This window comes from Rhinopithecus roxellana, chromosome 5 (genome assembly GCF_007565055.1).
Source record: "Rhinopithecus roxellana isolate Shanxi Qingling chromosome 5, ASM756505v1, whole genome shotgun sequence".
In the NCBI taxonomy this organism is placed as follows: Eukaryota; Metazoa; Chordata; class Mammalia; order Primates; family Cercopithecidae; genus Rhinopithecus; species Rhinopithecus roxellana.
The window spans coordinates 80305906-80332960 of record NC_044553.1 but is presented as its reverse complement, the minus strand read 5'-3'; the positions used below and the strand labels follow the sequence as shown (position 1 = coordinate 80332960).

General features: G+C 50.8%; 1 protein-coding gene across 8 annotated transcripts in view; it reads left to right on the top strand.

Annotated features, from left to right (window-relative positions):
* RGS6 (regulator of G protein signaling 6) overlaps positions 1 to 23504 on the top strand; it is a 626178-nt gene extending 602674 nt beyond the window's left edge. For 6 of the 8 annotated variants that reach the window (XM_030930579.1, XM_030930576.1, XM_030930578.1 and 3 more), the window contains one exon: positions 19443 to 23504. In XM_030930579.1, coding sequence (XP_030786439.1) covers positions 19443 to 19493 — 51 coding nt within the window. In that variant the 3' untranslated portion in view covers positions 19494 to 23504. Of the gene's footprint in view, positions 1 to 3897; positions 4109 to 7550; positions 7766 to 10400; positions 10468 to 19442 lie in introns of those variants that run through there. The other 2 variants (XR_004057311.1, XM_030930581.1) reach the window with 2 other exon arrangements.
* The last annotated feature ends 3551 nt before the right edge of the window (positions 23505 to 27055 follow it).

The window sequence follows — 27055 nt, the reverse complement described above, 5'->3', positions numbered from 1 at the left end:
AACACAGGCTGGGTTTCAGCCCCTGCTGATCCTCACCTGCCCTTGTGCAGTGAATAACCCACACCACTGTACATGACCGCCCTTGTCCAAGGAGCCTCAGTTTCAGAAAGAGCTATAACACATAGCAGCTTCTCCAGGGCCCCCCATACATGGCCTCAGGTCATGTGATTTGGAGCCTGTCTCTGCCTAACCCTGCTCACGGGGAAGCTTCCTTTCACAGTGGCTGTCACATATGAAAACCACAGTAGGAGAACTCTGGCTAGTCACTGTGGGTTGCCTTTGCTTCACCTTCCAGCTCTTCTTCAGATTCTTTGGTGGGAAGTCTCAATCGTTACTGACCAAGGAGAGGAGGTACCTTCTCTCACTGAAGGCTCTTTCCTGTTGCTTGGTGATGACCAGCCTGCCACTCTCTGCTGTCTTCCTGGTTTTGCAGTTGACAGAGGACAATGGGAGCATGAAGGTGGCCAGAGCTAAAACGTTCACCCTCCCACTGCTTCTTGAGACAGAGTCTCACTCTCCCAGGTTGGAGTGCAGTGGCGCAATGTTGGCTCACTGCAACCTCCGCCTCCTGGGTTAAAGCAATTCTCCTGCCTCAGCCTCCTGAGTAGCTGGGATTACAGGCACGCGCCACCATGCCCAGCTAATTTTTGTACTTTTAGTAGAGACGGGGTTTCACCATATTGGTCAGGCTGGTCTCAAACTCCTGACTTCAAGTGATCCACCTGCCTCGGCCTCCCAAAGTGCTGTGATTACAGGCATGAGTCACCACGCTCGGCCCCCTGCTCTCTCTTAAGTGTGCTTGTTCCTTCAGCTTCCACAGAGTCTACCACAGTGGGGTGGGGGCCTCACCACAGAGGGCCTGGCTCTGACACAGAGGACCAGGAGCATGCGTGGGAGGGAGAGGGGGAGAGAGGAAAAGGGGCACTTAGCTAAGCCACAGGAGCAGCTCCTTTTTTGAGATACTGGCTGAAGCCGTCTGGTGAGAACTCCAACCTGGAGAGGAGAAGCTGGAGAAAGTCCTTTGCTCCTCATGTCTAGTTCCACAGAAAAAGCCACAGAGGGTGATAGCACTGAAGTTAGGAGAAAATGGCAACCCCGAGTGAGGCTGGTGTCGGCCGCCCTGGGTACCTTTGGGCACTCAGTTGAAACCTCACCTGCCCTCTTAAGAGCTTCATCAGCTCCAGCCTTGGGCTCCAAAGATAGAAAATGGGGTTGCTGGTGCCAGAGCAAGCACTGGAGGCTGCAGAGGAGAGGGGAGAGGAGGACCAGGCGTTCATCCACCTCCTAAGAGGGCATCGAAGTTTAGCTTTGCCAAGGTGCTCCTTGAAATTGCAGCAGGAAGGGCCGGAAGCTGCAGAAGGCTTGGCACGTGATGGGTGGCATCTCTGCGACAGGCTTTCCTGTCCTGCCTGCCAAGGAATGCAGCAGGCAAGTCAGATGGGGAGTGGAAAGCTCTGGGAGCCAGCTGCCACTCAGCCTCCCTTACCCCCTCCTACCCTCCCCCTCTTCCTTCCCCTGCCAAAAGCCAAGGAGAGCTAATGAGAGCCAAGAAGTCAACAGCTCAACCACCCCGCTCCAGGCAGCTCTGCAGAGAGAAACCCCCAGCTCCAGGCCCAGGTGCTGACCGGAAGTGGAGGGCTGAGGCTCTTGGCAGGGGAGGGAGAAGGCAGACAACCAGAGCAGTCAGCCAACTGGCAGAAGCAGCTCCTGCCCCTGGGAGGACGATGCTGTTTTCCCCTCCTCCTCCAGGTTTCATGGGGAACAGCCTTGCACCCTGGTGGAATGAGTTCCCAAATACCTAGACTCAGCAGAGTCCCCAGAGGGCTTTGACCTCAATTGAAATCTTTCCATGCCTCTGGCAAAGACCAGTTGGCTAAAAATCTTCCAAAGGGTTAGTTTTTATTGCAAACAGTCCTTGGACTCCTTTGGGACCACTGGGTCACAAACGTTAGTGCCAGCCTCTCCCATCTCAGAGCGCTGAGATCCAGCTGCAGTGAAACCCTGGCCCTGGCTGGAGCTGGAGGGAGACTTCCATCGAAGTGTTTGGGAAGGAAAGCACAGAAACCTGCCTCTCTCGAGCAGCAAGTGCATGTCCTGGGACTCTGAGACACTTCAGCAGCCTCCCTGCAGACTGGCTCCTGCTTCCAGCCTCAGCTTGCTAGCTGTGTGACCTCAAGCAAATCACTAGCCCTCTCTGAGCCCTGTTTTTCTCCTCTGAAGTGACCTGGACTAGGTCATCTCGGTGGTCCCTTCCAGCTAGGGGTGTTCTGCGGGTCTGTGCTTCCCTCTGTCCTGAGATTTCTGAGTTATGTGACTCATTCCTTAGAATGGGAGAGGAGCTGCCTTCCTGCCCAGTTAGTTACCTGATTCAGAAGTGCCTGCCAGCCTGTGAGGCTGGGAAATAAACCATGGATAGAGTTGAGTTGGGTGTATTTACAAAGCCTGGACATGCACTGGCAGGAGAACTGAGTGCCCTGGGATCCACACACCTACACCATAGGCCCTGCTCAGTTATTCAGGGTTCACTCATCCATGGTGAGTCGCTGGAGGGTCAGGGAGGACTCAGAGAACAAGGTGAGTGCCCTACACCCTTCAGGCTTGCCAATTCTGTAGTCCCCACCCTTCTGGTCTGGATGCCCAGCTGTGTGTGTGTGTCAGGTGGGGTCAGCTGGACAGAAAGGTGGACACCAGGGTCAATGTTGCCACATCACTGCATGCACTGTGGGGTCTCAGGGTCCCTGTGGATATAGGAAGGGATGAAATGTGAGCACTTGGGAATCTCAGCACACGCTGCTGCTCACCTGCTACCAGGCTTTCCGGTTCCCTAGGGAACCCTGGGCCAGCTTGTCACTGTCCTCTTTTAGAGATGGGAAATAAGAGTATGAGGGACAGTGTTATCCTGTTTACAATCAGTGGTGAAGTCTGTGGTTAAGACCAGGTTACAGCTCCTCTATGCTTCGCTTTTTATCTTGGCTCTGTGTGAAATTAGGAAAAGTGTATTTACTGTTATAGTTTTGTAGCTGGAAAATGAAAATATAAAAGTCTATTTTTTATAAACTATAAAATGTAAAACAACAGGCTCAGCATGGCTGGTGGGTGCAGAGAAGACACAGTGACAAAGTGGCTCCTCATGGGGTTGACAGGGAGGAGTCTTGAGACTTTTATCAAAAAGGGCCACAAGTTGGTTGTCAGTTTTGAGACACTGGGCCCTAGACCCTGACATTTCCCTTGGAAGAAGGAACCCCCAGCTGTTCCTGCTGATGGTCCAAACTGTCCGCCAAAAGCAGCCAAAATGCCCTCCCCACGGAGTGCCCACTTGGAGAAAATCCCCACTGGTGACTCACCTTATGGATATGTGGGGCAATCAGGGCCCGGTGGGGGCAGCTGCTCCTGGCTTTCGCTGGCCGGCCCTCCCTCACCCCCCGCCCAGGCCCTCTCCTGCCTTCCCCAGACCCCAATGTGCCAAGCAGTCAAGTGAAAATCAAATCCTCTGAGGCAGAAAGACACAGCTGTGTGTTTACAGCCACTGATTCAGATCCAAATCGTGTACTCTGCCAGTCTCTAGCAAGGCAGGCTGGGGGCAAAGTGTGTGGATGCCAAGCAGGGATCTATTTTGGGAGGTGACCTGCAGGCGTTCTCCATGGCGGTGCCTTCCTCCCACCCCCTCTCAGGAAAGGCGTTCTCGCTTTACAAGCGGCTGATGGGGTTGTGGGGTCTTGGCGTGCTGCTTGTCACTTGTGCAGTCAGACCCCAGTGCCATCCTCGTGCAGCCACGTGGGAACTGTGTGGGCTCCCACCTGCCTGGTGAGAAGGCAGAGAGTGGAGTGCAGGGCCCCCCACAGGATAAACAGCGGGAAGGCCGACCACTCAGAAGACAGGATGCCCGCCTCTGCCTAGGACAGAGTCTGCCTCAGTCCTGTCCAGGGAGCAGTGGCAGTGCAGCAGAAGGGCCCAGAGAGAGAGCATCCAATGGCAGGTGTCTGACAAGGGGACAGCACTGCCAATGTCAAGGTGAAGGAGAGGAGACCCAACTCTGCCTGTGGTCCAGAGTGGAAAGTTCAAAGAGAAGTCAGAGAGCTTCAAATCTGAGAACCTCACAGGCTGAGAAGTAAGAACCCCCCACCAAGCTGCCGCCATGGAAGTCCCCCCAAAACGAGCTCCTGTTGGAAGCAACTGGGGATGCTTCCCCTTTTGAAAATAGTGAATGCGTGTCCCCGGTTTGAGTTACTAGGAAAGCGTGGCATTTTGGAAGGAGGCCAGGATACCTGTCCATAGGTAGGAGTAACCTGTAAGATGTTGCCCTCCCGGCCAGGTTCGGTGGCTCACGCCTGTGATCCCAGCACTTTGGGAGGCCGAGGCAGGCAGATCACGAGGTCAGGAGATTGAGACCATCCTGGCTAATACGGTGAAACCCCGTCTCTACTAAAAGTACGAAAGATTAGCCTGGCATGGTGGCAGGCGCCTGTAATCCCAGCTACTCAGGAGGCTAAGGCAGGAGATTGGCATGAACCCCAGAGGCAGAGCTTGCAGTGAGCCGAGATCGCGCCACTGCACTCCAGCCTGGGTGACAGAGCGAGACTCTGTCTCAAAAAAAAAAAAAAAAAAAGTCCTCCCGCAGTGTGGCTAAATGGGACACTGTAGCAGGCGGGGAGGGGTGCTTAGAAGGACTGAGAGCAGTGGGATGTTTAGTTTTGTCATGTTTGCTGAAAGGTGGATGAGAAAGACCCTTGGGTGTTTGCTTAGTGGCTTCCCAGTGCGTGGGAAGGTGAGACGGGGTTGGAAGCATGGAGCCACCCCGGCAGTGGCAGGTCCCACAGGGCAGCGGTTCTTCCATGCCCCCTAATCATGGCCACATCCTCTCAGCCTGAGCAACAGCACCATGGCCACAAATGGGAATGGGCCTCGTTGGTGTAATATTTGGCAGATTCTCTCCACACCGCCCCCCGCCCATGGCAGTCTGGCTTACCGTAGAAGGGTTACCTTAAAAAATACATTCCCCGCTCCAGAAAATACTCATATGTGGCCTGTTAGCAGCACAATAAGGTTGAAAGCAAAGTCCATTCCTTCCTCCCTCCCCCTGCTCACCTCCACTGCCCTGTTTGCCCCTATGTAGGTGAAGTGAGTATATTCGGCACCTTCATGGCAGGTGAGAGGGTGTATTAATCTGTCTACGTCCTCTGGAAAGGCAGTCTCTGAGGGGGCCACAAGGGTTCAGCCATAACCCATCCAATATCCTTTTTGATGACTTGGATGAAGAGACAAACATTCCAACCACATTCAAAGATCCAGACCTGCAAAGTGTGGCTCATCTGGTAGATAACGGAATTCTATTTGGAAAGCATTTCCTGCAGGATGATGGGTCAAAAGCAGCATTTTACCAGATCATATTTGTGTTTGTTTTTTTTTCTTTAATTCGGTTTCCCAACTATAGGATGGCATTTGTAGCCTTTCCTAAAAATCAAGTGGGAAAAAAAAAAAAAAAAAGTTCTTGGGTTGTAATTGACTCCAAGCCTAGTGTAAGCAAGTGCAGAAGGCAGCTGCTTTCCAAAGGCAGCTTTAGGCTCTGTAACAAAAGTGGGATGGTCAGAGAAAGGAAAAGTGTTCCATTGCTTTTTGTTGCTCTAAGCAATATGAAGTCTTGGTTCTAAGCCCCCACGTTATCTGCAACTTGAACATCTCGAGACAATTCAGAGAGAAGAACCTAGAGAGAGAAGGTGACCATGGAAGCCATGTCAGAAGAGGCTGGAGTAAAAATGTCTAGCCTTCCAGCACACTTGATGGCCACCTGAGCTCTCTTTGCATTTGTCTTCAAGAGTGGACACTTCTGGATTGCTCCAGAGAGCAAGGCTAGAACAAATAGCTAGAAGATAGAAAGAAGCTATTAAAAACATTCTAACAATAACAAAATACTCCAACAATGGACTATGTGCCCTCCAAGGGCCACGAGCTCCCTGCCTAGGCGTTTAGAAGCTGAATGGCCAAGAGCAGTGCAGAGTAGGTTTCTACACCAGATCCCATGATCTTTTGCAACCAGAATTCTATGCTACCCCAAATACTTGTTAAATGGATCTGACTGCATTTCATTCTGTGGTTTATAAATAAGTCGTGGAAAAGGAGAATGAATTATAGGGAGGGAGTTTGCTGAGATTGGAGGAGAGGGATCGGAAAGACTCAGACTAGATTCTACCTTGAGGGAGAAAAAGCCACAGGATGACACACTCAAAGCAAGGGAAACTGTCAGCAAGGTGAATTACTGCCCTTCACATGTCATCCTTGCCTTTTTTTGTTTGTTTGTTTTTTTGTCATTTGCTGCCACAGCAGCTGAGCTCTGGGCAACAGGGCTCTCTCCCCCGAATGTCTGAAAGGAGGTCAGCAAGTGGAGGACATAGGCACTTGCTGGCACAGGGCACTGGCAGCCGTCGTGCAGTGAGCCCCAGCACAGCCAGGGTGGCCATGTGCGTGGGACATCCTGGCCTGAGGTTGAAGAAAGCTCGTCCTGTCATAGCTCCCATCCGGAAAGGGTGTTTTGTTGAAAGCAAAAAAGATCATAAAGTCACTTGCCTTTTACTCAATGCCAGTTCCAGATTCCAGGAAAATGAGCTGACATCAAAAACACCTCAGCCGGCCGGGCATGGTGGCTCACATCTGTAATCCCAGCACTTCGGGAGGCTGAGACAGGCAGATCACCTGAGGTCAGGAGTTCAAGACCAGCCTGGCCAGCATGGTGAAACCCCGTCTCTACTAAAAATACAAAAACGAGCCGGGTATGGTGGTGCATGCCTGTAATCCCAGCTACTCAGGAGGCTGAGGCAGGAGAATCACTAGAACCAGGGAGGTAGAGGTTGCAGTAAGTCAAGCTTGCACCACCTCACTCCAGCCTGGGCGACAGAGCAAAACTCCATCCCCCCCACAAAAAAACAAACAAACAAAACCAAACAAAAAACCACCTCAGCCTGGCCAAGAGCAGGGCATACCCCCAGAGGTCTCAGACTGAGGAGAAACTGTGCCCCCACCCTGGCTTCCCTCCTCTGGGGCGCTGCCAAGGGGACTTGTCCTCAGGCAGCTCAGGGAAAGGGAAGGGTTCCCATGTCACATTCTTTCCAGCTGTCCTAAGAACCACCCCGATTGCCAGTGACTCTCCCTCCTTCTCTTGGGCTTCACCAGGGCTGCTTTCAACTCATCGTGGGATTGTGTAATTATGGTGATTACAGCTTGTGACTTTTTTCCTCTGTTCATCTTTTGCTTTCAAATTCTTTGAGGCCTCTCATTAAACATGGCGATCCTGGTAAAGTCAGCAAAGTTTTAATAAGACACATTTTACAGCTAAAGAAAGCCCAGTCAGGGTTGATTGCTACTATGTTCTCTCAGATACTCCATTAAAACTCTATCAGGCGCAGTTGGTGCCTGGGTATAAGAGGTGGAGAAGGAGGGCAGGGAGGCAGAGCAGACCTGTACTTAGTGACAGGGCTGGAGAACCATTCCACACCATGCCCCTGGCCTTTTTCGTTTGCACCAAGCACCAAGTGCATCTGAGCCCCCATGCCTAATAGGAAAAGGCAGACTGTCAAGCAAGTACCGAAAGCCTGGCCTTAACATCATAGCACATTACACTGGGAAGTGGAGATGGAGCATCCAAGACAACACTCAACCCAACCTTGTAATCTGCAGCAAAAGTAGTGGGGGAATTTTGATACATGCTCTGTCCTGGTTAATACTGAAAGGTTCTGAGGCATCCATAATGCTAAATAATTAACGGAGACAATCACTAGCCTTTGTGAGTCATCACGATCCGGTGATCTTACACCTGATGGAGATTTCCTTGGTAATGATTCAGCTTCACATCTCATTCTTGGCTAGCCTTTAATCATGGTCCGCTTGCTTTCTTTTTGTTGTTGTTGTTTTGATTTAGTTTGGTTTTTGGTGGGGTTTTTTTGTTTGTTTGTTTGTTTTTGAGACAGAGCCTCACTTTGTTGCCCAGGCTGAGTGCAGTGGCGCGATCTCAGCTCACTGCAACCTCCACCTCCCAGGTTTAAGCGATTCTCCTGCCTTGGCCTCCTGAGTAGCTGGAATTGCAGGTCTGCACCATCACATTCAGCTAATTTTTGTACTCTTAGTAGAGACGGAGTTTCACCATGTTGGCCAGGCTGGTCTTGAACTCCTGGCCTCAAGTGATCTGCCCACCTCGGCCTTCCAAAGTGCTGGAGTTACAGGTGTGAGCCACCGTGCCCAGCTTGTAGCTTTCTTGAATAGTTATCAGAGCTGTAGGACTTCATGAGAAGGACCATCAAGGAGTGTGGGTTGTGTGTGTGAGCCCCGTGACCCACCCTTCAGCAGGTTCATCCAGGTTCCCCTCATTTCTATATTCCCTGGGGACTGCACAGATGACCACACAGTAAAGTGCATCTTGCTCCAGCAGGACTGTGTTTCTGAGAGGCCCCTGATTGGCTGCTCGTGGCTGACAGGCCCGCACCAACCAGACTGCCTTTTACCCTGCAGGTAGCCAGTTACCTCACTACCTGTGTCTCAAAAGAGCAAGGAGCTGGATTGTGACTGAGCAGCACCAACCACCTGGAGTTACATGTCAAAAACCTGGCAGGGACATTTCCCCCAACTGCATTCCCATCCACTACTGAAGGTGACCTGTTTGTGTGACCCCTTGAGAACAATGTCCCTTTAGTACCCACTAAAATGCAGAGAAGTAAGCTAAGTTCGAGACAGGCAACTCCAGCTGAATCCCTTTTTCTCCACCTGACAGTATACAACCCTGTCATTATACATTACACGATATTATACGACGCAAGTCACTTGCGTGTCCGATGGGTACAACAAAGCCCACTGCACAGGGTAGATGTTGGCATTCAGTGAGGATGTGATAGCAAGACCTGCCATTTATTAGGAGCTCACACTCACAGTGTTGTACTGTGTCATGCTGGCTTTGCCTGGGGTGGACTTTGGTTCTACTTCAGCCCCATCACTTAGCTATTTGAATTGCACAGCTTCTCTAAGCCTCAGTTTCCTCATCCATAAAATGGAGATAAGAGTAAATAATTAAGAGTAAAATGCATAACGTCCTTAGCACACTGTGTGCAGTGCGTGTGCTTAACAGGTATAGTTCTTAGAATTAGTTTCATCATTATGATATTATTTGCAGCTCATATTTAGCTCTGCACCTATTATTTAATTTCCAACAATATTCTGCAAGATAGACATCATTGTATGTATTTTGTGGTTGAGGGTGGGCACATGGGTATCTCCTATATGACAGTCTGTACAAAGTGCATTTATTACAGAGATCAGCTCATGGTAACTACTCAATAAATGGCAGCTATTATTGTTGGCTTATTTTTAAAGTCAACTCAGAGAGTTAGTTTTTCTGCATTTCCTGGAAATGAAGGGACTGTGGTGCCCAGAAGGCCGGCTTCTGTTCTGTGGTTGATTTCCTGGGGCCCCTAAGCACTTCCCGGGAAGCTGTGGGAGCTGGGGGGCTTGTCAGCCTGTGAGGTGCTGGGAAGTGGGGAGGGCCACCAGGCAAATGGTGCACGTGTTGTGGGGATCTGGCATTTGGCCCCCTACTGAGTTGCAGGACCCAAAGATGCCTCCCGCTACCAGACACAGATGAGGAATGGGTCTACCCATGATAAGAAGATGAAATCCACTCCTCCAAATGTAGCCCTCCACATGACAGAAACACTCACCTCTCAGCTGTCTCCTTGCCTGGAGCCACCCTGAGCAATGCAACCTCAACAAGTCCAGTTGCTCTGCCAGTCTGAGAAACAGAGGTTTCTATTTTTAATCACTTATTCCAAAGCTAGGTAGTGGAGGAGTCAGAAGCACGTGGCAGGGGATGCTTTGAAATTCCTTGATAAACCGGACCCCTGGGGTGGGCACTCCTACTGCCTATAGTACCAACAGAAACAGAAGTGGAGAAGTTATTTCCACTGAGGTCAATGAATGGTTTTTTCATGGGGGAGAACTCCGTTTTTATACATGTATTTTAAGGTGAATGCTTTAAGTTTGCAGTATTTGTCAGAGTGGCATCTTAGGAGCTGATATAAAACTCCACAGCCAAACAAGCGATTGCCTATGCACCTTGCATGAGATGCTTCTGTAAGTGCCTGTGGTCTAAACATGCACATGAACGCATGCACAGGTGTATGCACATGTGCACAGGTGTAGACACAGGTGCATGTGCTGCCTGCCTGATGTTCGCCTCCGTGTTCAGTGTATGGTATGCATATAACCATAAGCTGCAAACCTGCAAGTGTATCTGTCGCATGGATTGCATGCCCTCTGCAGCTGTGTGTGTGTCTGGGCAGGGGCTCCTCTAAAGCCACAGGTCTTCACAGTTTCAGCTGGATAAGTTATTCTTCACTTCCCTTCCTAAAAACACAATTGCCTAGTGCTGCTGGCGCAGAGTCAGAATGGCCGCTGCATTTCACCCCCGAGGTGGCTTCCTTCCAGCAGTGGGTGAGTGATCCCGGCGTTCGCACGCTCTCTAACCTGTGGGATCCTTCTGCACAGAAGGTGGTCCAAAATCCAAAAGAGATGATCTGTTTGTCCATGACCTCATCTCTGCCCGCCATTCCTGTTCTCATGCCCCGGTTCCAGGGACAGTTGGCAGCACCCATTTCTTGGTGTCTCTGTTTTTTCTGCCCATTTTTTGTACCCATAGTTTGTCTCTCCGAAGAAACAAGGAGCTGAGGGGTCCAGAAATGATGATGAGATGAGTCCCTTGTCCCAGAGGCCATGTGTAGATAACATCCTTAGGTATTGACCCAGTAACTCTCTTCTCCTGGTCCCATTCCCTAGCAGAACAGGGAATACCCACTACCTTTGAAGATGCTTCTAAATCAAATAGCAGCATCCTTAGGTTTCATTTCCTGGTGAAAGCTTCCATAACTCTTCCTCTATGGGCCTGGGGCCAAAGCCTGCAGGAAATATAGCAATCTCACATTTCTACACACTACCCCATCAGGGGAGAAGAAAGCTGGGAAACTGCCCATCCCCTGTCCCATGGGGACCAAAAGCATCTCAGCAACACATGAAAAGAGCCTGTGGGGAAATAAGGTTCTCTGTAGCTAAGAATTCCAATGACCTAAGTTTCTGTCCAGGTATCTCCTGGAAACGCTGCTTAGTCTGTTCCCTGCTGTACTTTTTCGGGTTAGAAATGCATGTCTGATAAGTGCCTGCTGAATTGCATTCCTGATAGTGGAGAAGAAAGAGAAATGAGTCGGCCCTCTTTGCATATGCATCCAAATGGACATGGACATTCAACAAAGTGTTATGCTTTTGTGGGGGGATAAGAGGTCAGCAATTCTAGGCTCTGCCTTTTCAGCTGGCTAAACCAAGGACCCCAACACATGTACATGTTTTGGGTGAACACATTTGCAAGAGATGATAAGTGTCCTTAGGAAGATAGAGTCAGAGTCCTCATAGATCCTCAGGAGAATCACATACTGCCAAGCAAATAACTTTCTCTTGCCACTTTGTCCACAATATCAAGTAGCTAAGCTACAGCTTCACTGTCTCCCACAGTCATAGTCAAGAGTTATTTGAATTTCCTAGTTGGAAAAAAGTAGCATCAACTTGTTGCCAATAGCAACACAGCCATGTCCCTGTTTCCTAGAGCCTTTTGGTCTTTGCCTAATTTGGAGTGAAGCAGAGCTTAGATGCCAGAGTCCATTTGGGAAGGAGGAGGAGAAGAGGAACAGGCGGGCATTAAGTGGGTCACAGGAAGGCATGCCACCGAGAGGCCTTATAGGCAGAATGCCCCCCTCATTCCACTCCTGAAGCCACCAAGAATTTCCTGCAAGCTGAGAGTAGAAAGAGCAGCAGGTTGCTCAGTCAGATGACAGGAGGGAGAGAAGAGAGAGCTGGTGTGAAAAGGGGGCATTTCCACCACACAGGGATACAGACGAGCAGGAAAAATGGAAATGCACAACTTGGATGCAAGACTGGGGAGTCCGGGCCTGGCATTCTGCCACTCATGTAGGGCTCAGCTGCTGAGTCCTTGTCTCTCCCACCATCCCTGCCCAGCTCCGGATTTGTCCCTGCACAGCTGGGGGACCATGGAGAAAGGTCCCCCATCACTCAGCAAAACTGACAGGCAGAAGTAAGTGATGAGCATGGTGGGGCCAGGGTCAGAGGTGCCAGGACCACCAGCAGGGAGGGCTTCCCCCACCTGGCTGGGCACCCCGAATTAGAATGGCCTAGAATGATTTGAAGTGGGGTTGGTTCTCACTGGAGTAAGGCCACCTGCCTGTCCCAACTTAGAAAGGGAAACATCACACCTGCTTCTGTCCTCCCTGGGCATTTGCCATGTGTGTTCCTAGAGGCATCAGCATCAGTAACACAGGGCCACAAACAGAATGGTGGCTTCACCTGGCCTGTCCAGCAGCCACCGCCTGAAATCTACATGCACCAAGCCATGGTGACCTGCGCCCTGGTTCAGTGCAGTAACCAAAAGCCCCTTTTGCCAGGTTTGTCAGCCAGCAGATGGCACCTCTTTTCTCTCAGGATTCCCAAATGGGATGAGGGGAAGCCCCTTGGCAGGGTAGAACCTGCCTAAGATGGGTTCAAGCATGCTCAAGAGCTTAAGTTCTTTTCTCAGGGAAGTTAAGAAAATCACCCTGCATTGCCCAGAAAGGTTGCCCAGTGCAGACGGGCACAGGGGACTCCTTCATCCCTGGGTGTTTCCATCTACCTCCTTGAGAGTGACAGCCACGTGCAAAGTAAGAGGGGCAGGGGTCGTGAAGGCCCACCAACTCAGCTTTGCCACTGACTAGCCGTGCACTCCCACGCAAGTTACTCAAGCTCTGTTTGAGTCTGTTTCCTCATTCATTTAGTGGAGTTTATAGAAATGCCTAACTTGCAAGCATGTTGTGGACATACGTGCAGGTGTTTGTAAAATGCCTCACATGCTTGACACACAATAGTTGCTCAATGGTCCATCAGCAGGTGGCTGTTAGTAACTGTCCTCACAGCTACCTGTGTTTCTAGTGGGGGACCATTCCCACCATGCCACTGTCAAGCCTGGGTGATTTGAAGAGCAAGGCACTTGAGGAGGGAGGGTACGTGAGCTACCCATGCCATTCCATCAGACAGGCCCGTGGGAGATCAGGGGACGGGTGGGTCCTTTTACATTTAATCCAGATAGGAGAACTGGCAACTCTCCTTTTGTAAATTCAAAAACTTTAAAATTTTTCTAAAGCACTGGTAGTTGCCAATTATATTAGTCCATTTTCACATTACTATAAAGAAATACCTGAGACTGGGTAATTTCTAATGAAAAGAAGTTCAATTGACTCACAGTTCCACATGGTTGGGGAAGCCTCAGGAAACTTACAATCACGGTGGAAAGGGAAGCAGACAAGTCTTACGTGGCAGCAGGCAAGAGAGAGCGAGTGTGTATGAACACTTATAAAACCATCGGATCTCATGAAAACTCACTCCCTGTCACAAGAACAGCATGGGGGAAACCACCCACAGGATCCAATCACCTCCCACCGGTTTCTGCCCTTAACATATGGGGATTATAGGGATTACAATTCAAGGTGAGATTTGGGTGCAGACCCAGAGCCAAACCATATCACCAATACAGGATAGAGTAAAGTGTCTAAGCCTACTAGTGGTTCTGGTGACATTCTGTGGGAATTTATTTCAGATGACATGACTGCTGGGTACATCCCCTATCCCCACTGTTTACCAGGCAGAGCCTGAGTGTTTATACCACTGTACATAAGATAGGGGGCTGTTGCAAGAAAAAAATCCATTATGTTTATTTTGATCAAATTTTCTTATTTTTTAAACAGGTTCAGTTTTAAGTATTCATGAATGTATCATTTATTAATTCTTCAACCAGTGAACCTCTCTTTTTTGATTAATTCACTTTTCATCTATCCCTTGACTTTTTAAAAAAATTGGGGTATTGTTTTATGTTTGTGATATAGCTTCCTATTTAAAAAGGGTCAAATAAAAAGAATATTTTAAAACCATGTAAAATGCTCTTTAGCCCCTGAGAGAGATCAGGAAGCTTGCCAAGGCCCTACAAGTAACACAGACCCCAGGAATGGATCAGCCACAGGCTCCTCCTCACTGCAGAAGGGTGAGAAAGAGAGGAATGGCCTCTCTTCCTTCCCATGCTGCTCTGACCTACCTCTGTTGTGGAGGAACCATAACGGGTTCCATAGCCTGGTTTTTCCATTTCATCGGCCCCATCTTGTTCCACAGAGTTGAATAGAGGGTGATAAGAAACAGAGAATTTTAAAAGTGTTTTGAAGTTATTCTATGTTAAGTGTAGATTTTCCCACCATCCCCTGCAAGCGTTTCTCAGACATCCCAGACAGCACTCTCTCTCCCCAGTTTTAGACATCATTGAGGAAGAAGATGCCACAGAATTATTTGCATTCCCTTTTAAAATCATTTCTTTTGCTTTGCTCAGTGAAGAAGGAGCACCAGGGCAACAACCCTCCACGAGTCACCCGATGAAGTCAGGCAGGCCTTTGGCTTCTCCCATCCTGCTGAACCCAAGACAGGATCCCTTACCTTTCCACCTGTCTCTTGGGTTCCTGACCCTTGTCCTCAGCGAGTCTCCCCCAACCCCACCCCAGGCCTCTACTTCCACACATACACATCCTTTATGAACTTGAGCACCGTCTATTCAACGGTGACCTTCAGGCTCCTTGAGAGCATGACTCATCTCTGGGGCCTCCACTTCTTGCCTGCTAAGGTTGCTTGGTGAGCTGTATTCAACCAAACACCATTTTTCATGAGCAGGGATGAAAAATGCCTGAATGTCACACCAAAGAGATCCATTTGCATCAGTGGAGGCTAGAAATAGTGCTCCACTTTAGTTCTGTTGCAAGTTCGAATTCCCCTAACAGAGGAATCCAAGTTCCTCTTGTACTGGAGAGGGGAAGCATTGAATTTCTCCAAACCCAGGGATGGGCCCAGCAACTGAAGAAGAGTAAGGAGTAGATGTCATAGCTGGGACTTTTTTTTTTTCCTGATTTTTTTTTTCTTTTGAGATATAATTATATATGGTAAAATGAACAGATCTGAAGTATATGGCTCAATGAATTTGACAAGTGTATGCACCCGTGTAACGTATATCCCATCACTCTAGAAGGCTCCTTCATGTCCCTTTCCAATCAATTTCATCCTTCTCCCCCAGGGGCAACTGTGGTTGATTTCTTTTCCCCATAATAGCCTGGATTTTGATTTGGCAGACTTGAAATCTGTAACTTTGGTCTTAGTTCATCTGAGCAGATGAGCAAAAGAATCTCATCAGAAGCTCAGATGTCTTTACTCTCTTAGCATTGAAAAAGGTCCTCCCTGAGCCATTAGTGCTTGGCTCTGCTGTCCCCCAGTATGCTCCAATCTGACCCCCAGGGCTACTCTCTGAGCCACAGCCCTCCTCCCAGCCAAAGAAAGAGTTTAGCGTCAGTCTCCCAGGTAAGTAAGTGGCAAAAGCTCTTGGTAATCCAGATAGTGCATGCTTTGTTGATTAATATGTGGAAGTGCAATGCACAGAGCCACAGCATGTCAAGCAGCATGTTGATTTTTCTCACTGCACAAAAGGGGGCCATTCCTTTTGTGTGTTTCCTTTCAGAAACAAAGGATTTCATGACCACCTTCTTCCAGGCTCCTAGCCATCAAGATGGCCACAGAGCTGAAATGATTAATCAGAGTGGAGGGTGGGAATTGAATGCGTGGGTGTTAGTGAACCCAGCACTGAGCCCATGGTCCATGAAATTGAAGGATCCCAAAATCTATTGGATTACACTTTGCCAAATGTCTCAAAGGTGAAAAGCACTTTGTCGGTATGCAAAGCTTTGATGTCTCTGGAATGTACCTTCTGCAGCTCAGTTCTTAATCACTGTATATTTTTTCACTTGGACAAAGGCTGCCTGCTAATAGCATTTTCAACCATCCTCAGCTGCTTCGCTCAGCTACGCCAAGGCCTCGGGCTGAGCTGGCTGCAGTTTCCTGGCACCATGATCCATTCCCAACTGACCAGCACTGAGGAACATTACACATTCACACCCTGAAAAAAAACTGCTTCCTCTGTAACTATGCAAATGCCAGACACAGGCAGGCAGAATTACCATTCCCCTTCCGAAGTGGTTCCTTCAGGATCATCCAAACTGGAGGCAGGGATGAGCGTAAAGAGAGGGGCGTAGTGCCCTGGAGGGCACAGGCAGGAGCTCCCCTCTCTCTGGGCAGAGCGGGTTCCTCAGGAGCGTCCTGCAAGCCTAGAGGGGCATGCACTTTGGGGAAGCTCATCTCTGAACACAGGTAGCCTCTACTATCAGATTTCACTTTGATCACTGAAAACTACAGGAGCCTCAGCTCTTCAGAAGGGAAGCAGCTGCAGAGCAAGTGTGATTGCAGTATTTCTTCCCCAAAGCCCCGGGCCAGGCATCTAGCCATGCCTGCATCCTGCATGATTAACCGCCTTCCAGCCTGAGCCTGCCCTCACTCACCCGGGAGGTCGCTGGGTAGCAGGTAGATTGCAGCTGGGCTGAGCTGCTTCTCCAGCCGACCTGAACCCTCATGACCTCCATCTTTAGCAGCAGAGCTGGCATTTGGTAAATGCATGAAAGCAGGAGTGGGGAGAGGGAGACAAAAATGCCAAGCAGCACCGCCTGGGTTGCTAAGAGGTTGGGAACAATCCCAAGGGTGGCCCCTAAGCTGGTCAGCTGCACCATCCTACCCTGAAATCCTGGGAAATAAAAGCAGTTGGGGGAAGCGAAGGAGCGGGCAGTGACAGCCTGGCCACAGGTCCTTGGAGTCAGAGCTGTGAGGCTGCGCTCCAGGATTTAGGCAGGAAGAGATTAATTAGCGCCTCCAAGCCCAGCCCAACACATTCTGTAGAACCGGGAAGGGTTGAGGGTAAGGAAGCCTCAGGGCCAAATTCACCTAAAACAAACAGACACATAATCCTCCAGAAATAGAATCTCCAACCTCCCTCAACCCACAGTCCCCTCTCCAGCCAAAATAACCTTGCTAATAAGAATGAAGCTGCAGTGTAGGTTTGGGCAACTGGTAAACCTCACCTCCTTTGTCTCTGGTCTTTGAACGTACACATTGGCAACAGACTCTTATTCAGAAGCTTGAGTGATTTTTTTCCCCCATTTACCAGCTAAATGAGAGCCCCAAACGCTGTGGATAGCAAACTCAGAACATATATATTTGGGTACACAATGTGTGATTTGTGGCCCTGGTGGAGGAGGGATGGGAGGAGGAGGAGGAGCCGATATTGGTGTGTGGTGGTTATCACAGCAATAAGCGGCACCTAAGAGGAAAACAAACTTCCTTTGTGCCTTTCATAGGATAGGGATGGACATGGGTAACAGGGGGTAGGGGAGGTTTGTAAGAGCTCACACAAGGAGTCCCCTAGACTCAGTAGCCCCGTGTTTCCCCAGAGAGATGCCCCATGCCCGCATCCTTCCTGCCTTCGGGCCTGCACTGGGAAGACACACTCCCAAGTGACACATGCCTCACACTCTATGTAAGAAAGGGCACTCGAGAGTCACAGCTGGGTGTGTGCCACAGAACCCAGGGCTGGGGGAGCCCTTGAAGGTCACCCTCTGCCTTCTAAGAGCTATTGTTATACCTAACCTGGTCTGGACAAAGGAGTAGCCATTCTGTCTTACTGATTTTTCGAAGTCTGACACCATAGCGCTCTCGGATTTTTACAAAATCTGATTAAAAACTCCTTAGCCGAGTATAAATGTATCCTGCTGCAGGCTAACTTTAGTGTATTTGAAGATTCAGATAAGGTTGCTGATGGGGAAATTTTTGTAGACGTACGTGTGTGTGTGTGTGTGTGTGTGTGTGTGTGTGTGTGTTTTAAGATGGGGAGAAAAAAATGAAAAGTTTTGTCTCACTAATGAAAATGGGGAGTGAAAAAAATGGGGAGAATAAAGGTCAAGGAGAGGTAGGGAAAAGCAGACTTTCTGACAGCTCCTGAGGGCAATTTCATTTCTAGACAAACTCCCATCTATAGCACCAGAATTCTCAAAGTCAGGCTGGCCATGCCCCTTCATGGAGAGCTAAGCCAGATGCCACATTGTCCTGTATCCAGCAAATCCACAGCCTGTGTTGTTCGTTTATTAGATAAACCCGTTATCCATCAATTCATCAATCAGCAGGTTTATTGAGGACCCTACCAGGCTTCACAAACCTGATCAATTTTTTTAATTACATCTAGCTTATACGCAGCCAAGCCCAGTAAACAAGATGAGCCCTCACACCACACTTGGAAACGAACACGAGGAATCGCTGGCCCCTGCAATCTCACGGCCAAACACTGCAGCCCATGCTGACGAGCTCTCACGTGCTGCCCTTCACAGATGGCAGTGGTGTCGCTGACCCGCTGTCAATAATAGGATGGGTTTGGAGTGCTTTCCCAGACACAGTGATCAATCTGCCTAGGTCCAGCCACACTCTCCTCTAAAACCCTGTGCAATGACATGGATTTCTAAAGAGGGTGAGCTGGAGAACGGGCACACACTGTGTAAGGGCAATAAGCAAAGTGACGGACCCTCACTCATCCCCCTCACCCTCCTCCTGGTGCCCAGTCACAACTCCCCTCCTAGATCAGGGGCTTCTCCGCCACCTCTCCAGGGCACATGGACAATGGGACTCTCCTGGCACCTCTATGGCTGATGCACCAGGCCTCATGATCGAGTTCATTATTTTAGTTTTTGAGAAGAACTGCCACATGGGTTATAGTTGAAGGGCTTGTAGGCTTTCCTGGTATGGGGTCATCAAACTCTGCCTCTAGGTGCCACAGACGGGAAGCCAAGAACATAGGAGACAGCAGGAGTGCACTGCCCTGGGACCTATAGTGGCTCTGAGCCCCAGCAAATGCCCCCCATTTTCACAGTCCCAGAACTGGTCATCAAGAGCACTCAAGGTCTTTGTGTCTACCCTGCATTCCAAACAGGACTGTGCCTTCTTAAGACTAGTTAATTCATTAGCTTCGAATCAGCCAGATCCTTAGCCAGCCTCTATTCGAATCAAGGCCCCGTCCCTGACCTCAGTATGCCCCAGTCCACCTTTTCCTCCCCCACGTGAACAAAATCAATTTCAGGGCAGCCCACTAGCATTAAAAATTGCTCTACCTAAAGGTTTAAATACCTGGTTTTTGGTAAGTAAAATTCCCACACCCCAAAAAGGGTACCAGCAACACACCCTCATAAGGGGACCCTCCAGGACTCCCTGAACCTTCCCTGGAGCCCTGGTTTCTCCAGCTGTCCCAAGTTAAGGCTCCCGTATACCTAGAGATTAAGTATCAAGGTGGTCAGTTGGGTTGGTTGGTCGTTTGGCCTCCATGGCTCATGCAACAATTAATTCACCTGTCTGGCTCTCTGTCTCTGTCCCTGTGTGTGTGTGTGCGCGCCTGTGCGTGCCTCTCTGTCGCTGTCTCTCTGCAGGGAAAGTCGCTGGCGGGCAAGCGCCTCACGGGCCTGATGCAGTCCTCCTGACCGTTCCCACCGCAGGTCCAGGGCCTGGGCCCGCGGACCCCACGGGCAGGCGGCGGCGCTCCACATCCGCAGACAGAGTTTCCTTACGGGGAGACTTGGTCACTGTGAAGGAGAAAGAGTGAGGGCAATGAAGGGCGATGGTGGGGAGACCCGGTGGGTGAACGGGGAGACCAGAAAGAAAGAGTCCACAGAGCCTGGGCTGGGCCCAGCGGAGGCTCCTGTTTACAGCCCTCTCTTCTTTGTACAGTTGTATTCCAACACTCCACTCGCTAAGAGGCCCTGATCCCAGCTCAATCAGGGGAGAACACGTCGTGGGGTTCCTGTCACGACTACCACTTGAGATTCTATTATTATCCTCACTCCCCTGCTATCTGTGGGGTCACACCTTCTGGCAAATTCAAGAGGAATGAGTGGACCAAGAGCACATCCAGTATTTGCATCACCTCCCTGGCACCTCCCATAGTTACAGCCACTACATCCCCATTGCCGCCTGTCATCCCTCACATCTCTGTGGCCACCCGGGTGTCACCGCCAGCACCAGGCACCACTTTCACGTAAAATGTCCAAATCACGTCTTCAGCAAGAAAGCAACCTCACGGATTGCCCCACCTCAAGTTCTTTCCACCCTCTTTGAGATCAGCGTTCGGAGAGGTCCCCGCCAGCCTGGTGGCTGCCCTCAGGTCCCATCACGTCTCAAGGGTCCTGCGTTCGAGGAAGCACTGGTGTAGATGACAGAGCTTGTTTCACAGCTGCGGGAGTTCTGCTGACCATCTTTTAGAAAATTATTTCATAATTTATTCTGGTTTGCCCCCTTGCTCCTTGATTTATTCCCTCATGTTTTACTCAAAATAAAACATGGCCATGAACTCAGGGGCCATTGGGATTCTCCCCTCTGGCAGCCCCAGGTGGGAGCTGGGAGGGTCCCCAGCCCAGGAGGTGGCTGGACTGCAGGGCTGGCAGCCCCCACGTGGTAGCATCCTGACAGGCATGGTGAGACCCTTGCTGTGTCAGGTGTCCTGTGTGTGTGAAGCTGGAGCAGAGTATGCTGCGAAGGGACCAGGCCAGGCCACAGGGTTCTCCTCCCAGTCTTTATCTGAAGGCCCAGTCAAAGCACCCCTCTAAACCGGTCGCCTAGGGGAAATGCAAAAATCTGCAAAAGATCCACCTGTATTCCCTCTGTGTGTGTGTCAAAATGACCATTTGCCAACCTGGCTGTGAGGTAATGTATGTAAAGCACCGAGTCAGGTGCCTGATACGTAGTAGGTGCTTAGCAAACGGTAGCTAATACTATCATCATTGTCATTGTTATTGTGACACCCATGAGCCCACAGACAGAGCTGTATTAAGTAACCTGTTTTTGAATCCAGACATTCACTCCCGCACTTGCTATGACTATCCTCCTTTGATCTATTTTTGGCCATAGGTAAAAAAATCTCTCGTGGGAGCATATAAACAAAAAACATAGAAGCAATAAAGCGATCGCTGGTATTTCTTTTCTCATGTAGCCAAATTCACCAGCTGGTGACCAAAGGCTCAGATGCTTATCTGCAGACCCGGCCTCCTGGGTGCTCCCCGATGACCCATCCTTCCACCCCACCACCTCCGAGTCCTGTCTATGTCTGCTTCCACACAGCCCTGTCCCCAGGGCACCAGCCTTCTGTCCCTCACAGCAGTGCCGCCACAGGCATTAGGAGTCTTATGTTGTATCCTTGTGAGTTCTTGACTGCCATGCCCCAGTTTCCCTCTCTCGGAGGTACAGTGGAAACTGGAGAGATGACAGATGTTGAGTCCTCAGTGTCGCCAGACGCAGCAATTCTTGCTGGACACCTGCACATGCTCAGCACAGAGGCTGGTACTTTGGAGGCAGTAACCACTTGATGAGTACATGAATGACATGAAGCCCCATTATGGGGTCTTTTGACAGGCCCCTTTCATCCCTTTTCTCTTTGTATAAACCTCCTGTTTCAGAACAAAATTGTAGTCTAAGTTCATTTGCAGCCTTGCCCAAGGATCCCCAGGCTGTGCTGACCCCCAGGCATAGGGCAAACGGTGTTCCCAAACAGCAGGCACCTCAGTGCCCTCAGTTATCCAGGGCAAGGGGCCTGGCTGCCCCCTGCTTCTTCCCATGGTGCAGGGGCATTCTAAGCTAGGCTGCAGACAGGGCAGGGTTGGCTTCTTGGCCATTCCTTCTGTGCCCGCTTCTTCTGACTGGTGTCTCCCTGGAGATCCCCAGAGGATCTGCCCAGAGCCAGGTGGTCTCTGGCCCTGAGATAGAGCTGGCTGCAGGCTTACAAGCACTTCTGGGGACATCCAGAGGGGAGGGTCAGTACGGAGCACAACGGAGCTAAGGAGACTTCAGATGGACTCAAACCCAGAGCAATAACCCTCTCACACCACCCCGCAGCTAAGGCACCCATGTACCCCAGTAGATCAAGCCAGAGGCTTGCAAGAAAGGAGTGGAACGAGGCTGCCTATCCAAAGTCCATCTACCACACAGACCTTGGTCATGTAAGTACATTTGGAAAATCTGTTCTTGGCCCGTTCCCCATTGGCCTAGTCTACACAGCCAAAAATTCAGACTAGATTAGATGTTTGCAGGCAATTCTGTAGCAAAGCAGATTCCCCTACCCTGTCCTGCCCGCTAGAAGCTGCCTTAGCCTCCCTGAACGGGTGTGGCCTCTGGGCCTAGGACTCCTCCCTAAGAGGAAAAGCGCTCTCCAGCCACATCTTAGCAGCCCCACAGCCACAGCATCAGGGCAGCTGCAGCAAGTCACCAACCACCCATCAGGTTAGATACACAAGGCACCAGGCACTGGCATCTGGCTAAAATAACCTTTCCCTACATGGGAAGAAGAAAGCTTGTAGGTTGGCACATATAGATGTCCAGCCACAACCAGATGGCCTGACCTAAGCAGCAGGAACTCTCTTGGGAGGAGCCTCCGCCCTTCCAGAAAGTGATGTGTCAGCTTTGTTCTCCTGGGAAGGTGTTGCTATACCCCAGGAACAAAGCAAGGCCCAACTGCCAGTGCAGTCAGCCGGGCCTGCGCTCCAGGCTCACCGCCGCTGAGTGGTCAGGTACCGGGCCTGCACCATGGGAGGGACCTCTTACGACTCTGAGTTGTAGCTTGGACTAGCTGAACATATGGGGACATGCTCCAGGGGCTTCTTCCCTGGCAGGATTCCTGGGATGTTCTAACTACCTCACCAACAGGATGCGGAACCGGGAGCCTGCCACCCTGCTGGCCCCCTTGGTGATTATGGAAGGTGATGTTTTTCCTAAAATGCATCCCTCCTGCTCTGCTCCAAATACATGAGCTTCAAAAACCGCCACCAGGAAAGCCTTCCCAGAAGAGGGAAAGGATTGAGGGCTCTCTTCCTTTGGGCCCTGCAAAATGTATTGGAGGGAGGTGTTGCTGCAAGGTCCAGGAGCTGGGAAGCTCTGGGCTCGGGGGGAGATAATGCACCACCAGCCTCGAAAAGGAGCTGCCCAAGTTGAATATGTAGCAAAGACCATGGGATAAGTTGAATAGTGGCCAAATGAATCACTAATAACTCACCATGGGACCCTCTGAAGAGAGGCCTGTGCTCGTGTAACCATAGCAACAGCAGATGCCAGCAACCTACTCATTAGTACCACCCAGTGATAAGGCATCCCCTGGGCTAGACCCAGGGGCCATAAAGTAGCAAAGTAGCAAATGTAGCAATAAGGGGCCCAGGTCTATGTGGGGACAGGGTCCAAATGACCAGGCCTCGGCCCTCTCCCCAGCCCCGATGAGGGCTCAAAGCCAGCTGCTGTCAGCTGTCTGAGGAGGGAAGGCCCTACTCCACACTGGGGGCCCCCGTTCTATACTCTAAGCCCACTCACCGCATGATCACGGACACGTCGGAATGGCCTTCTCTTAGTGCATGTGGTTCTCATTAGTTTATTTTTCTGGAATTTGGGGATTGGACCCCAGAACCAAACATGCTGGTACAGTCTAAAAATAAATGACTTGAACCCACTTCAATCCAGCTAACTCTGTGTGGCTCCTTGGTTTGGGGGTTTGTTGGGCAGGATGTACCTCTAGAAAAATCGAACACCCCTCTGCACACCCCATCCTTCCCCATTATCTCACACATACACACACACACACACACACACACACACACACACACACACACACACACACGTCTGTTTCCTTCTCACTCCCAACCAGGCTGCCAAGCAGCACAGAAAAGCCAGAGCTCTGGGGCATTGGACTCATTCTGTTAGGTAGGGACAGTGGTGTCACCAGAAGGCCAAAGTCCCTGACTCTGCCAGGGTCTCCTTGACTGGAGGGTTCTCCAGGCCTCACTGTCTGTACTCAGGTAAAAAACCCTGTGGCTGCTCTGACACCCTCTTGAATAAGATCCCAGGGTCGAAGTCTGCTGCATACAGACGGTGCTTCTTACACGGAGTCTCAGTTTCCTGAGTGACAGACAGTTGCATTTCCCACTAACACCAAAGCAGCCAGACTCTGAGAGCCTGAGCGTCAGGCTGACAAGAGGAGGACGAGCGCAAGGTAAAAAGGCGGTGCTAGTGTACTGCAATCCCTCTATTAATGACAAGGCCAACACCTAGCTGCATACTTCAGTGGCAGAAATTTTGCTCCTAAAGGTAGAAATGATTTCAGAGGCATGAGAATGGGATTCCAGTCATAGCTACAAGGGAAACAACTCATCTCTCAACCCCTGGGCCACCTGCTTGTGTAGGATTTTCTGCCCCACAGAGTCAAGATCAAGGTCACATCTACCTCAGGTTCATAACATGTCCCATCTCACGTCCTGGTCCACCCCCAAAAGAGCCATGCTTTCCTGTCCTCTTTGACCATGGCCACCACCTCCAGGGAACCCAGAGCAGCGCCTGCCTTCTCAGCTGGACCATCTGGCTTAGTTCCAGAATCTCTGCTTATCAGGCTGTTGCTGTGCATGCACCTCACCCTACTGACTGCCAAGAGCAGAGCTCTGCTTTCAGGTCCAGAATCAAGGTGGAGATTTGGGGCTACCAGTTATAACACAAAAAGCTGTGCCCACCCAAGAATGAGAGCCGTCCTGACAGCTGCCTCTCTGCCTACACCCTTCTGGGGACTTGTGGCCTAGCAGGCATGAAGCTGTCATCTCCTTTGCTGCTAGCCTCCAATTGTCCATTGATCCCAGCCTCGGAGGAACCACCAGGGCCTCTGATGAGTATCTCTGGTCCTAGAACCTTTCCTGGGATGTGGCAGCCTCCAAAGCCAAGTAGTTCTCTGAGACGCGTATTCCCTCCTGGGCCCACAGAGCTCTGCCCACCAGGCTCTCCCTCCGCCACCCTTCCTTTGCAGAAACACCCATAGGAACCCCTGGCCCCCATTGTGGGACTTCCGACACCAGTAGCTGGGCCCCTTTCCCTGTACCCAGCCCTTCAGCACCCACAGTGGGGGTTACTGGATCTGCACCAGACCCCATACACAGAGGGGCATGGCCCCCTGTCCAAAAAGAGGCTGCGGGGTCTGGCTTATTTTAAAGGGGCCTGGGTTGTGGGGTGTGGCCACGTGAGCTCCGTCTGTCACAGAGCTCTCTGGTACGCTCTTGCTCACTTAAAGTGTGGGCTCAGTTCTCCTCAGAGCCCGGAGGTGTCCTGGCCACGTCTGGCTTATTTCAGCAGACAAAATAAAGAAACAGCCCCTGAGTGCAGAGCCCCAGAACCACCCTCATTCTGAGCCTTAGTGTCCTTATTTGTGAAACAAGAACGAGTTTCAAAATCTTCGGGTGGCTGTGAATTAATCTAGGGGCTTAGCCTGGGCCTGTCACATGGTAAATGTTCACAGAATGGGTGCTGGTGTTAGCTGGAGCCATGTCTGAGATAGGCGTTGAAAGGCAGTGTAGCCTGGGTATGTTTGCAAATCCCTGCCAGATAGACAACTTCCCCAGCAGCCTAGCCCCTGAGAGTCACCCTTCCCGCCAGCCTCGAGGCTGTGGGCTTTGCTTGCCTGTGTGGGCAGTGGCCTCTCTCTGCCTCTCACAAGCCCCTGGCTCCCTTCTTCCCAGCGAGGGCCTGGTTCCCTGTGTGTCACTTGGGTGGCCTCAATCAATAACCCTGCATTATGCCTGAGAAACAGCCGAGTGGCAGGCCAGGGGCCTCCTCCCCAGACCCCACATGGAAAATGGAAACAGTACAGATTCCCACTGCCCATCTAGATTCCCGTTTGTCCGATGGGCCTCATGGCTACTTCCATGAGACTTGGACTCTGAGCTCTTGTTCCAAAATACTCCATTACAGGCCAGTGACTCTGCCTTCTGACCTAGGACAAGGACCTGCCTCCATACTCTGAGAACACCTGGCATCCAAGGGAACACATGGACCTCCATGGGAGGGGCAGCCTCGTTCCTACAGTTTCCAACCAAGAAAATAAAGCCTGGTTCTTCTCTTTCTCCCATTACATCACAGGATGGCTTTGGGTCGGGAAGGGGCAGGAGGGATCAGGGAGGGGACATTTAAAAAACGAGACAAGTCCCTGGATATCTCTTTCTGTGGCCTTGCCTGTGATTGCACCCTCAGTAGAGAACAGTGAATATTAACACAGGGAGGAACCTGTGAGATTCTGGTTCTCTGGTGTGTGTGTGGTGTGTATGTTTGTGTGTGTATGTGTGTCTTTTAGTTTATTAAGCTATAATTTACCTACATTAAAATTCACTGTTTTATATTACAACACTGTTATCAGTTTTGACAAACATATACAATGATATAACCACCACTGAAAATCAAAATAGGGAATAATTTCATACCCCAAAATGTTCCTGTGCCCCTTTATAGTTAATTCCATCCCCCTACCCCTCTGTTCCCGGAAGCTGCTGGTTTGTTTTCTCACCCTATAGTTCTGCCTTTCTTAGAAAGCCACATACAGGCCAGCCATGGTGGCTGACACCTGTAATCGCCGCATTTTGAGAGGCTGAGGTGGGTGGGTCATCTGAAGTCAGGAGTTTGAGACCAGCCTGGCCAACATGGTGAAACCCCATCTCTACTAAAAATACAAAAATTAGCTGGGCATGATGGCAAGCACCTGTAATCCCAGCTACCCGGGAGGCTGAGGCACAAGAATCACTTGAACCCAGGAGGTGGAGGTTGCAGTGAGCTGAGATCACACAATTGCTGGCAGGCAACAGAGTGAGACTGTCAAAAAGGAAGGAAGGGAGGGAGGAAGGAAGGGAGGGAGGGAGGGAGGGAGGAAGGAAGGGAGGGAGGGAGGGAGGGAGGGAGGGAGGGAGGGAGGGAGGGAGGGAGGGAGGGAGGGAGGAAGGGAGGGAGGGAGGAAGGGAGGGAGGAGGAAGGGAGGGAGGAAGGAAGGGAGGGAGAAGGAAGGGAGGGAAGGAGGGCGGGAGGGAGGGCGGGAGGAAGGAGGGGGGGGAGGGAGGGAGGAAGGGAGGGAGGGAGGAAGGAAGGGAGGGAGGAGGAAGGGAGGGAGGGAGGGAGGGAGGGAGGGGGAGGGAGGGAGGGAGGAAGGGAGGGAGGGAGGAGGAAGGGAGGGAGGAAGGAAGGGAGAGGGGGGAGGAAGGGAGGGAGGGAG